This window comes from Cystoisospora suis (genome assembly GCF_002600585.1).
Source record: "Cystoisospora suis strain Wien I chromosome Unknown contig_1078, whole genome shotgun sequence".
Lineage (NCBI taxonomy): Eukaryota > Apicomplexa > Conoidasida > Eucoccidiorida > Sarcocystidae > Cystoisospora > Cystoisospora suis.
Genome location: NW_027153879.1, coordinates 9,698 through 22,975, shown reverse-complemented (window position 1 = coordinate 22,975; position 13,278 = coordinate 9,698). Strand labels below are relative to the sequence as shown.

Genomic DNA, 13,278 nt, shown 5'->3' with positions numbered 1-13,278 from the left:
ATAGATTAAAGATAGATACTTAGTCATAAGACATATTCTTTCCTCTGTGTTCGTACTCAGAAGCACCCATTCAAATATGTGTACCTATATGCAGTGCACATCCACATGTATGTGGAGACACGTATGTATAATTCAGTACGCTTATTGTGTGTATACGCTGCCGGTAATGAAACAAGGAAGGATGACTTTCTGAGGTAGGAACACAACGGGCATGCCTTTACGTGTCTATCCTAATTTCTAAAGAAAGGCGAAAGAAAAGGGGGGTTAAGGATTTCGTTGATGTGTAGGAAGCAAGTGTCTCAGGTGTCTAGAGAATGATCTACTCGGAGTAAGAAAAAGAAATACCAGTCTCTGTAGTCAAGGGTGTAGCGAGACAGAGGCAGCAGTGCTTCTATGGATATTCTCCAGTCGTATCTTTGTGACTCCAAGAAAGTAGTAGAAGAAGGTCATTATTTTACCCTTTCTATCGCAGGAGTAGCGAAAATGAAAATGCTTAGAGAGGAGCTTTCCTGTCTCTTCAGACCTTAGCTCATGCACTTTCCTAAGGGAGATTGAGAACATATATCTTTTCTCTGCGATAAGCAGATATCTCTTAAGACGTATGTGTGCTGGTATGTATATATATAGTGGAGTTGTATGGAAAGACTTGCCCTTGTCCGAGAGTAAGAGCAGAGTAGGCATGGTCATCTTCGACAGGCGATCGAGTGTGCTCTTTCTATCTTCTAGCATCCTTTTACAGAAAGACCTACAGGAAAGAGTCCGTTCCATGAACTGTCTATCATAGATCCATCTATAAGAGTTAGAGCCTGCGGCTGCAGTTTTTCTTGCAGAAGAAAGGGAGCACGATGAGCGGCATTTTGGTCCCCCTGGAGATCCTCGCTCTGGTGTATCTTTCTCCTCCATCTCTGCGCGCCACCCAGAAAGTGCTACGGATGGAAAGAAGTCTGCATGTTGTTGAGGCAGACCGCACAAGAGCGAATGACGCGTGAAAAAAGGAAAGGGACAAGCGCACAGGACGCAATGCGCGTATGTGGCGACCATGCTTTGGCAAGGCGTATCCCTGGGGGCAGTCAGCATTGTGAGTGATGCTCTGGTCGCCAAGCAGCGCACGTCGCGCTCGGCGAGCGGTTGAAAAGGAATGCCCGCCCTATTGGAGCACAGGTCGTGCAGGCCCCGCGAAATTGGCGCAGAGCCGGACAGTTGGTGGGGAACTTGTTCAGTAAAGCTTTTTTACAGGACACCTGCCGGCATACAACTTTAACAAAGCTGGATGGTTCTACCATTCCGGCTACACGACACTGAAGGGAGAATCCTGAGTCAGGAGAGAGAGAAACGCCTTGGAGGAGAGATTCATCGGAAAGAAGGCAACGGGGTGTTTCCTTCTTCGATAGAAATGTGAGGCGTTTTCTAGCTCGATGCTTATGGCCGAGTGGAGGCGCTTCTGAAGACAAAGAGGAGGGGTGGGATTTAGAGAAAGGACAATGTAGGAGACAGGGAGAAAACTTGGGATTGTTGACGAGCTAACGTGGAGCATGAAGCAAAAGAAAAGCCGGGGCTTATAAAGTCTTTCACCCAGCTTAATTTCATCGGACTCCGTGAAACGCTACCATGCAAGGAGGGGGAGACTGGGTGTGGCAAAAGCAAGGAATGCAACGGCGGCTGGTCGGGCCGATGTTTGGAAGAAAGCAACCAAACCTGGTATTACCTCGTCCAACGAATGCACGTTACTCTCCCGCCCCCTGTCGGCAGTATGTTTTCTTATTCCCGATTTTTTGACATGCGCTTGAGGGTTGTCTTTAGTTACTCCATTAACGAAGCGAGAAACAAGAAGGTGGTGTATAACGCGCTGGATAGCGAAGGTCTGTGCTGCTTGCGGCAGGGTGACTCCGGGTAAATCCTCTGGCGAATTTCTTCTGCGCTGCGCACGATGAACGCAGTGACGGAAAGCAGAAAGGAAGAGATTACTTTTTTCGTTTGAGAAGCTTGCTGTATGACAAAGCATCTGGTGTGTAAGTTTGCTTGAGACCTTGCGGCGGCAAGTCGAGTGTGCGGGAACGATGGTGTGTCGTCGCCACCACGGGTGCTCCTCGACCCGTGCAAACACATGAGAAGAGGAGATTCCGTTCTTGCGGAAACGGCTTTTCTCAAGTCTTTCTACTTAATTACTCAACAAGGCCAAGTCGCAATTCCTTTTACTAGAGTTTCCTCAATGATGTTCATCGTTCGTTGTCGTGTGCGTCAATTGCTTGGGTATTGTCATTCGGAGTGGGGTGCAAGCCGTATTGGCCTCTCTCACGGAGGCTAACCAATCAAGACCGAGTCACAGCCCTCTAACAGAGAGAGGGAGAGAGAGAGAGACGATGCGGGGGAACTCGGTTATTTCAGCGTTACAACAGGCGCAAGACTGTGGCGGAGAGAGTCACCATCTTCGGACAGGACGAGGCATGCCGGGAGCGTGTCGGCCACGCTGTACAGGATGAGATGATCTTAGGGAGAAAAGTGCAACCACGGTTTTCGTGACTAGAGATTCTTCTTCCCTCTCCAGCCAGTGACACGAAGCTGGGGGCGACTCTGCCGTAGCCAGGGGGCTCGGTCGATGGTATCTAGTCCGGCACTCGGCTGAGTCTGGCGGCGAGTCTGTCTCGGACGAGCCAGTCTTACAGATGGGTTTATGTGAGAAAGATGCATACCTAAACGTTTGTCAGTGACTGGGCCTGAGTGAAATCCGCTCAGGCCGTACAATGAGAAATTCACGTGAACGGCTGTCGGCCTTTAATGTCGGCCAAAAAGGAAATGATGATGCTTGGCCGATCTGCATGATGTTTCCCTTCCATTTTTGGCCGGTGGTGGGACAATTTAAGGAAATTGAATGGATCTACGAACGGTAGCCAAACTGACAATGCGGCTCCGCGCTCTTTATCTTTCACCACACCATCTGTCTAGCATAGGCAGACTGTCATCCCAGACTACTGCATGATCACACCGGTCGGCCACGTCCCATGTGTTGTCGGTGGTGATTCCTGGTTTCTTCCCGAAATCCCTTCACGACTCGTTTTTCCCGCTGTCTTACTTTCTCAGGGGTTTCAAGCCACGGAAAGTGTCCGTGGCTTCGTACACCGTGTTTTTCCGTATTCATATCGTACAGGTGAACAAGTTCTTTTTCAATTTGAAGTAGAATCCCCCCCCACTTGTTCCGCTCCCGTACTTGTCTGTCTACTCTGGAATGTTTCCCTTCTGCATTCCTCCGTTCAGGTGCCTTCCCGGTGACACCTGCCTCCGGCCAGCGTCTTCCTATGATTAGTCTTTTTTCTTCTTTCATTCCTCTCCCCCTCCCGACCACTATCAAAAAAATGCTGCCTTCACCTCTTGTTCCCCGCTCTCATGGTGGCCACGAAATAGGCCTTAGCGATGTGAGAAGAGCTTTCCAATCATTCGTGTTCTTGTTATCACTGAGCGGAGTTCTCCTACGGCCGGTGTTCGTAGCCAAGGCCGCGAAGCCGTCTCCTTACCTCCGAGAGCGGTCTCCTACACCGCCTCTCCTGAGTGTCCCTGACAACACGCACCTTCCAGATGACAGTTTTTCTAGTAGCAGTAGTAGCGAGGGGGCTGTCGAATCTCCTCGTTATGCATCTGCGCCGCCACATCCTCTTTCTCCCCGTCGTCTTGACGACGCATTGCCAACGCCTGGTCGTCTTGAAGAGGCACTGACGCCGTTCACTAAACGCAGAGGCTTACGTAGGCCAACGGCAGCTCCTCCTGAGACCGGTGTGGCGGCCTTAGAAGAGCGTTTCGACGGCAGAGTACAGGGTCCCATGGATACGCCATCGACGGATGCAACCCGCTCCGAAGAGATTTCTGATGAGAGGGCGAAATCCAGTAGTGATTTATTGCAGTTATACCCGTACAATAGCGATCATCGCTTGGGCTACGTGAATCGAGGTGTACCTTCTGATCCAGAGGCGGTCAAAGATATAGCTGAAATGGTCGCTTCGATGAACACAGATGCATTAGTGGTAAAGTCAAAAAAGAGACATTTGGCAAGTGCGTTCAATCAGTATCTCCCTCCTGGTCAAGAGTTCACTCTACAAGCTCCTGCAGATGCAGAATATCCCCCTCCGCCCGTTGTGTTTGTACGGGGTCCTATCCTTGGTATCGGAGGTAACGGCCTTGTCTATGAAGCACAGACATCTGATGGGAGAGTTTACGCATTGAAGTCGCTTCTTGTCCGTATGAAATCTTTCTCTAAAAAGGCAAAGAAAGAGGCAAACACGGGGGGACCGGCCTGGCGTCATGAGGAAGACCGGGCTTTCTCTAGAGTCCTTCAAAAAGAAATGCATGTGCTGAAATTCTTTCCTCCGGGAAAAACAGCGGAGCAACTCTATGGACAGGGATTCGTCTTACCTCTCTTTCAAGGCATTCTTCAAGGGAAACCAAAGGTTACTATCCTCAGTGAAGACTATGCTGTAACAAACGTCGTTGTAGGTTTTCCTAGGGTGGCTTGCAGCGTAGGGCAGCTTGTTGGTGCCTATCGACTCAGTGACGCTGTTAAGCTAGAGTTGACTAGACAAATGATAGCTTTAGTGGCTCGACTGCATAGCTACGGTATCTTGCATGCAGATGTCAAATGGGAAAACTTCTTCCTAGATTCGACGGGGCGAGTGTTTCTCGGAGATTTCGAACAGTCTCAGGTTCTTCGCGAAGGGAAAACGGCGCCTTGTGGGCCAAGAGCGGGAGGAACGCCGTCCTTACATGAACCAGCAAGGGCTGCCTGCTACTTTTCAGATCCTGAACGACCTCTAGACCTCATGGCGAGTCGTGATAGCTGGTGTCTCGGGATGATTACTTATAAACTATGGTGTCGAGCTTTTCCATATCACCTCAAGTTCGACCCAAATAAAGTTCCAGAGTACATGCATCGGCTAGCTACCATCGAAAGAGAAGGGACGACAGTCGATTTTGACCGTTGTCCTGAATCCCCCGAGTTGCCTGAAGAGTTGCAAACTCTCATTTCGGGCCTTCTCTACCATGATCGGTATCTGAGGGTCCTGCCTCTAAGTCTCATCTATACTTCCTCCATCTTCGAACCCTATCTTGAGAACACTGACACACATGCGAGCACGCATCACAGCGAAATGGAAGCTCGATAGATAGAGAGAGAGATGGGTGGACGGGGGGAAAATCTGAGTCGGGAAGAGAGGAGTTAGAGACGGTGTCATGCACATACACGTGTATGGAAACGGAGACCGAGATGATAGAAAAACAGCCATGAAGTCATTGATTCAACAATCCTTCTATGTGAGGCATGGAGGCTTGACTGACATATCCATCAAGACCTGTTTGTGCCTCATTAACCTTGTGTACAATTGGATGATGCTGTCCATCAGTGTGATTCTCGATCCCCCTTGTGCCTTGGCTCGGTCCCCGCCGATGCTTCAACGACTTTTACAGGTCCCTTCTATTTCGCGAAGCAGGGTAGGCTGGGGGTCTCTCGTCGTTATTTTAGAGAGGAGTACGAAGTATGTCTCGGAAATGAGTAACCTGTTCGATACCGCGAGCTCGCTGCCAACAGGCACCTGACCGCCGACCAGATAGTTGTTCATGGGACAAAGGGAGAAGCGATTCATGAAGGAAAAGACCAGAGAGGTCTTGTTTTGCAGGGAGGGAAAGTTGTGCCGAGTGAAGTTCTTGCTAGCGGTCTGCCTGCACCTCGAACAAGAAGAAAGCAGTGACTCTTTTCAGTCGGAACGGTGGTTGATGGGATGACGTGATGGCTTACGGCTGAGACAAACTTGTCTTAAGAGATTCTTCCGGCCATCCTCGGAGCCGCTGGCTTTTCTTGTCTTCTATTCCTCTTGGTATGGAAACTTGACAAAGGAGAACAGCAAGGCCCAGGCCTTCGTCTCTCTTCGGGGTCCTATGGCCACATGCAGTGTAGTACCACAGGATCTAACTCTGTGAGCATAACACGTGCGCTACCGCGATAGTTCTGGGGGAGATTCTTTTCTAGCTAACTGGACAATGGAGACAGCCAAGCAAATATGCCGGACACAATACCACGTTCGCTCGCCCTAGTGAAAAGGAACGTGCTATGTGTTACCAAGCCAAGGGAAGACGAGAAACATACAGGGACTGCGTAGTACCCTCGACGCACTTGGTCCCAGGCACTCACGTCGGTCATACCGAGAGATACACGTTTTTGTCAGCTTTTTGGAGCGTTAGAGGAGCCACTCGAACAGGGATACCCATTGAAGAAAGGAGGGTACGGCAATAGAGGGCCAGGTTGGCGGTAGCCAAGAAAAAAGAGAATGAAACTCTCTGAGGACGTACAGAAGAAGCCGTGCTATCCCTTCAGAGTAGAAAGGAGCTACGGCAGATTGCTACTGTCTAAAGTGTTCTCTTTGAGTATGGTCGAAGATCGGCATCGCTTGGGCCGAACAGTTCTAGTTCCTTCGAGAACCTATGAAGAAGAGTTCTGAAAAAAGACCAAACACGTTTGTCAAGATTGAAGTCTGTCAGTGGACTGAGTGACCGGGTGGCGGCGCGGTGCGCGTTGAAGAGAAGATCACTTTTGTTTATATCATTCTCTCGCGTTGTGTTATCGCTTTTGCTACATGTTAACTGTACATCTGCTAGGCAAATATGTGTCTTGCTGGAGTATGTACGTGTGGTTGCTATCAGGACACAACCTATGTAACGAGGGAAGTCAGCAGTAGGCAATCACTAAGGCGGCGGAAGAAGCGAGCTCTGGCATACGAGTATTCCTCGCGTTTCTTTTCTCTCTTTCATTACTCATGATCACCTTCCTGCTACACACCATGTCACTGTGCTCTTCTGCATCCATCATCGGTGCATATATTGCTGCGTTCAAGTCCACAGATGTATGTGATCTATCCTGTAGAAAGGCGCAGGAGAACATAATAACGTTCCACTTTCTTCCTCTTCGAATTCTCTTTTCGAAGAGTTCTTCGAAACAAAGCCGTCCAGGTTTTCAGCAGTTAGTCGCAAGAATCTTCGTGATTTCCTTATTTTGAAAGGTGAGGAGACAGCCCATCCAACTGCTTACTCCAAATAACGGGCTCGAGGCTCTAGAAAAGATCAAGCGCTCTTTCATCTACCGACCGGAAGGGCGTTATCTCCCCATGCCCCCCCGAGTTCCTCCAATCCAGGCCAACGCCACGCGTAGAACCGTTCTTTTTATCTTCGTATGCTCTTCACCGCTCTCTTCATTTCTAGCCATGCATTTTGAATCAATAGGCACAGCATGTCTTCCAGCTGGCGTCACCTCTTGCGGACAGCAGTCGGCAAATGTTCTCCTTCTTTTTCCTGGTAGACAGGAAATGGCTTGTGATGAATTAGTTCTGTGAACACCGCCACTGAGAATAGGCTTCGATGCCAAACTCTTCCTCCTTTAGGAGCTTTACTGCTTGTTCGGCTGTGCGAGGGACTCAGCGGGGGGTAGGCAGGTAAAAAGACAAAGGCTTGCCTGTTAAAAAATACTCTCGCTGCGAGTACGGAGAGTGAAGACCACCAGAAGTGGAGCAAAAAGGTTTCTTTCGTTCTTCAAATGCCAAGAGTCCTTCCTTAATATCTCTGGCTACTGTCCCCTCTCCTTAGTGCAACCAACGGTAATGATCCCTCTCGGCCTCCCTCGTCGCAGTATCTTACTTCCTAGTCCTTTCAGGTTCACTGCAACCCTCTGTATTAGCGTCAGACGTTGTGCTTTGTCTTACTTTAAAAGATCGTTACACGGGCATTCTGCTATCTTTGCATGTTGAAATGGCGCGAGTGAAGCAAGGCGGCCGCCTTCTATGTGGCTGCACTGAGCAAACAACACCTTGCTGGTGCCTGTCGTCTCTCTCCTTGCTTCTCTACACCAACATAGACAGACCGCCTATGAGGTCTCTCCTAGATCGTGATGTCTAGAGCAAACAACTGACTCTTTCATGTCTTGAGACAGGGGTGACCTTTGCGAAGCATGATCAAAGAAGAGAAGAAAAAAACACCCACCGCCGCGGTAACAGGAAGTCGGTCAGTTCTTTCTCACTGTCCCCTCTTTTCATCAGGTCTAAAAAGACGGAAATCGCTCTTTACTTCGGCCACACTTTTCATGAGAGAATTCCAATGTCTTGTTCAAAACGCATCGGTTCCTGAAAGACGTTTCCGAGTGTCTCCTGAGGACAATCGACGAGATTCCTCATCCCCAGCCCCGGGACCCAAGCCCCCCGGCCGGGAAGGGGCACCAGGGAGGGGGGAGCTCCCTTCTCTCTGGTGGTATTGTGTATGGGTCGACCTCATCCTTTTCGCTTTTTTTCTCTTTTTCTCCGTTGAGAAGTCATAAACGCCAGCAAAGGACCCACAAATTAGAGAAAAAAGAACTCGATACGACGAAGACAGCGTAAAGGAGAGGGAGGTGAAAGCTCCCGGCTACCCCGGCCGGCAGGACACGAGACAGACACGGAAGAGAGACGCCGTCAGCCAGCACACGGTGGCCAGTAGTAGTAGTAGTGGGAATAGTACGACCTACGCAGGAAAGTGGGTGCGGGTGTAGTTGGATTTTATCCATCCGGGTCTGATCGACAGAATCGATTTTACTCCTTATCGTGGTGTCTTTGTTGATCGAGTTGCTTTCGTAATCCATTTCCTTCTCAAATCTCATCACCGTTTCATCATCTGTCGTCTTGATAGACGGAGGAGAACTGTCTTTTTCTTTTCGTGTAGACTGTCGAAGAGAATCTTACCTTGTCTTCTTCCCTCCCTCTCTCTACCCTACAACCCCCTCTATCCACTACCAGGAGGTATATGAAGACGCGCGCACACGCACGAGTGTATTAAAGAAGGGCCGTTTGTCTCCTGTTCTTTTACTGTTTTCTCTCTCTCTGTTTGAGCGAAGACTGCAGAGGAAGTTCCTTTTTCATCATTGGCTCGAACGAGGAATGAAGTCTTCATTCTTATTAAGATCCTGTTTTATCGGACAGAAAAGAGACAGACGATCACCAAAGGACGACAAGAGACGAAGAGTGGCCCGAGCCCGTATCCGCAGGGTAAACAAGCAGTCCCGGCGTCTTGAAGGGCGCCGCCGATCGAATCATGAAGAGTGAGAAAAAACTTGATGTAAGAATTCTTTGAAAGCTATCTTTCTTATCTTTTCAAGAGTCTCAGCGAAGAGAGGATTCCGTTTCCATTTGAAAGACAGAAGCGTGAAGAGCATCTGCTTTCGAGACATACGTATCTACCCACCCGTGTACATCCCTTCCAAACGTTCACCGATCTTTTTCCGTCTCGTGTGGTCGTTAAGTCGTGGTTTTTCTTTTCTCTTCTCTCTCCTTTATGTAAAAGGATAGGAACCCGTCCAGCAGGGAGGATAAAAAGCATTCTTTGCCGTCCCTCTGTAGAGAGGCTCCGAGACACCATAGACGAAGAGACTTGCTGCTGCACACTCACACTGGGACTCACTCACACACTTGGGGTGTACGTACAGCTCGGGGAAAGCAAGAAGCAACTCCAAGCGTCCCCGTGGTGGATTTCTCTGCTTCCTTCACCCTTTTTTTCTTCTTTCCGACTTTTCATCCTAAGCTTACGTTCTTTTTATGAAAGGAGACTGCAGTTTGACGACTTCCTTCTTTCCCCGACTTCTTCGTTTTCGCGTCTTTCCCGTTTCCGTTCCGTTTCCCTTCTCTTCTGTCTTCACGATGTCCCAGACATTGGTTGGTTCATATATCCTTCCATCCGTCTTTCTGCGATAAACATCTGAAAAAACGGTGCAGAAGAAGGCGAGAAACGAACTTCCGTGCTTCTACAGTCTAAAGAATACAAGTTCATCGTCCCTCGGCGGGTTGTCTCGGGGTAGATATATAGTAATCAATCGAAGCACAGGAGAGAGAATCGTTTTCTTACGAGTCGTCTCATGCATAGAGAATCTCTTTCTCATTCACACTCTATAGGACACGTACGGACAACATCTCTGCTTCTCTTCAAGTGGTTTCATTCATTTTCTTTGTATGTTTTCCCTCTGTGGGTGATAAAACGATAGTCTTCTTCGTATCATCTTGGAGAAATCTGTTGTTCTTCCCTACTCTCCCGCTTTTTCTCCAGGAGTAGAGTAGGAAGTGGAGTTACGCCGTCTTCTCTTGCTTTTGCTTCTCGTGTCAGTAATATCTTAAACCTTTTTTCCTTTCTCGACCAAGGAGGAAAGAAGTCCTTTCTTCTTTCTTCTTGTCGAGCTGAAGAAAAAGCAAGCCTTCGTGAAGTTTCCGATGCATCTTTTGTTTCTTCTTTGACGTTCTTTCCCTTTTTTCCTTTTCGGCTTTCCTATTTGTCGATATATAGCCTTCTATCATCTACCACTCCAAGTATACAAGCCCTGTGTGACAATAGATGTGCGTAAGGTGAGTGGCGTGAAGAGGAAGAAAAAAACGGTGACAGAGTCTCAGTCTCTCGAGATAGAGAAATATAGACGTCTTCCCACGCCTAAAAAGGTAGTCAGGTGTACATACACCCGAACTCTTTCTCGTAGATGAACAGAGAAAGCCAGACATCCTACTTTCTTTACAAACACCTTCTGGACTGTCGGCGACGGTATGTGAGAAGTTGTTGATTTCAACAAGACATTATCAGTATGCAGTAAGTCTTCTTCTTTCCTTCAAGGTCTTTTGAGTTGATGAAATAGAAAGGATTTCTTCTTTCTTTCATTTTGTTTCGTTTCTCTTTCTCTTTTTCTTCTTCTGTGAAAATCTCACCTTTTTTGATTTCATGACCTACGGTTTCTCTCCGTCTTCTTCTCCCTCTCTTCCTCTCCTTCCCCCTCACATCGTCTTTCTCCTTTACTTGCTTTAAACCGACCAAGAAGGAAAAGTTGTTTCTTTCTTTCTTTCATGAGAAGACTTTTCATTCGCGAAGAAGTAAAGGAGGAATAGGAAGAAAGTGTTCTTTTCTTCTCTCTTTCTCCCTTTTCAGAATCTGCTGTCCTTTACGACGGTCTCCTATCACTTCCTTATCTCTCTTTGTTACCCTTGTCTTTCGCGCTTCCTCATTCATTCTCTAGAAACCAACTATGGTGTCCTTCCGTCTTTCTTCTTCTCCTCCTTCTTGTAGGAGGGGGAGAATATTAAAAGTAGAGTCTTCAATGAGAGGGAGATCTCACGAGGCTACCTCTACGTCTACGTCTCTTATCTACGAAGATAGTCGCGAAACAACTCCTTCGATGTATCCTGGGGAAGAGCAACTTTCTTCTTCTTCGCACAATGATTTCAAATGTATTACGTCATCATCGTCATCCGGGTGTACATACACCCGAGATAGTGATGAGGATCTCTGCCGTAAACACCTTTTACTTCATGGGAAACCCACTTTTCATACAAAGGCTTGTCAAGAACGTTCCTCATCCTTGGCTTCGACTTTTCATTTCTTTCCTTCTTCTTTTCTTTTTTCATCCTCTTTGGGAACATCTAAAATGAAATCTTCTTCTTTTTCATGCACCCTCTTTGTTTTCTCTTCTATCTTCTTTCTTCTTTTCTTTCTCTTTTCATCCTCTTCTTCCTCTTCCTCTTCTCTTTCATCTATCTTCTTGCCTTCATCCCTTGTCATCTTGATATCGAAACAACATTCTCTCTTCCCGTCATCGTCTCTCCCTTCCTTCCTTCTTGCGTCGGCCTCTTCTTCTCCTCCTTCCGCTTCTATTGAAGAACAGCTTGAAGAGAAGTATACACCCCGCAACTGTAAATATCGTCCTTTACCGAAGAATCTGAATGAGTTTGCTTATCTCAGCTATAATGGCGAGATCACGATAGGAGATGTCTTTGGTTTGCCTGCCTCTTCTATCCATCATGAACAGCGCATCTCTTTCTCTCTTTCATCATCTCCCTCCTCCTCCTCTTCTCAGAGACGTGCAATCCTATCAGTTAGTGTGGAGATGCACCGAGACAACGTGACAGAATTCAATCATCTCGAGCTGTACAAAAGAAAGAAAGGAGAAAAGCCCCACCCCTCTCTATCCGCGGCGGAAGCGGCTTCGGCGGCTGATGGAATGGGTGCGATGCAGTCAGCCCTAAGAAAACAACAGGCCCTTGCTATAGGCAAAAGAGTAGAGGGAGCAGGAGGGCCGAGGACGAAGGTCGTCTTAAGCTCTGCGCTTAGCGATGAAGCTGGCGATCTTGTCTTCGATCTTGTAAGCTCTCCAGAGGGAAGGAACTTCAGATAAGATAGATAGAATAACATGCTACACAAGGGAGATAGATAAATAGAGAGATAGAAAGAGATAGAGAGATAGGGTGAGATAGATAGGTAAATAGAGAGAGAGATGGGGTGAGGTGAATAAAAGATGGATGGCTGAATAGATGGGGAGACTGGAGATAGATAGATAGACAGATTGAAGATGACGAGATGGGTGAATCAAGAGGAGGGAGGTAGGGGGATGAAGATGAGAGAGTGAGAAAGACGGAAAAGGTCTATGACCGTGATGGATGAGAAAGGAAATGATTGAATGAAAGAAGAAAAAAAGGTACAGAGATGAGAAAGGAAGTGTGTTTCATCGTGGATAGAGGGTGGATGGTCAGGTTAGAAGAGAGGTATTGACTGTCTCTACACCTCGTGTGAGGGGAGTGTATATACACTACAGTCTCAGTACAGATAGATAAGAGGAACACAGTGATTTAATTCATACAAACATCCATAGATACCTCGTAGCTAGCTGCCTTCGAGTGTATTTCTATTCTTCCGCCTATACCTTTCCCTTGGACGCTCATGCCTATATATCATACATCACTAACTACGAGTCTCCAGCGAAAGAAAAAGGAGAAAAGGCAGAAAGAAAGAAAGAAGGGAAGTTCATTCTCTTCTTTCCGTCTTCAACAGCATCGATCTCATCGTCTTCTTTAATGTATCCCACACGACTCTCTTCACCCAGTTGTTTATCTGCCTATCTTCTACTATTCATTCATTCTCTCCTTTCTTTCTTCCTTTCTTCCCACTCTTTCTTTCTAACTCTTTCTTTCTCTTCTGTAGGTGTTTAGCTTTCGAGATTCGTTCGGTCGGACTGCAGTCGGTGAGGGAGAGGAGTCGAACATTTACTCTCCTCTTCTTCCTTGCTTTCCTGTCCGACTTGACCTCTCTCTTGTTCCTGTTGGTAAGACACATCCATCATTCTTCACGAAGAGACTCTCTTCTCTCTCTCTCTCTTATCATCTTTCTTTCTTTCTTTCTCTCCCTCGCATGACCGTCATGTGTTCTTGGAGATCTATGGAGGTCTGGGTGTACATACATAGACTGAAGATAGATAGATAG

General features: G+C 47.5%; 3 protein-coding genes across 3 annotated transcripts in view; all 3 read left to right on the top strand.

Annotated features, from left to right (window-relative positions):
• On the top strand, positions 1–3,572 carry CSUI_002591 (uncharacterized protein). Its single transcript, XM_068062791.1, has one exon. The coding sequence runs from the start codon at positions 2,974–2,976 to the stop codon at positions 3,265–3,267; it is 294 nt and encodes a 97-aa protein (XP_067925235.1). The 5' UTR covers positions 1–2,973; the 3' UTR covers positions 3,268–3,572.
• Positions 3,573–3,698: 126 nt separating this feature from the next.
• Positions 3,699–5,665, top strand: CSUI_002590 (rhoptry kinase family protein rop32). Its single transcript, XM_068062790.1, has one exon. The coding sequence runs from the start codon at positions 3,813–3,815 to the stop codon at positions 5,145–5,147; it is 1,335 nt and encodes a 444-aa protein (XP_067925234.1). The 5' UTR covers positions 3,699–3,812; the 3' UTR covers positions 5,148–5,665.
• Positions 5,666–8,547: 2,882 nt separating this feature from the next.
• CSUI_002589 (transmembrane) overlaps positions 8,548–13,278 on the top strand; it is a gene marked incomplete at its 3' end in the record, with an annotated part of 14,286 nt that continues 9,555 nt past the window's right edge. The window contains exons 1-2 of the mRNA XM_068062789.1: positions 8,548–12,163; positions 13,000–13,120. Coding sequence (XP_067925233.1) covers positions 11,051–12,163; positions 13,000–13,120 — 1,234 coding nt within the window. The remainder of the gene's footprint in view (positions 12,164–12,999; positions 13,121–13,278) is intronic.

Bases quoted from the DNA above. Each gene is read 5' to 3' on its own strand.
- CSUI_002591 (XM_068062791.1), top strand. From the start codon at position 2,974: ATGATCACACCGGTCGGCCACGTCCCATGTGTTGTCGGTGGTGATTCC.
- CSUI_002590 (XM_068062790.1), top strand. From the start codon at position 3,813: ATGGATACGCCATCGACGGATGCAACCCGCTCCGAAGAGATTTCTGAT.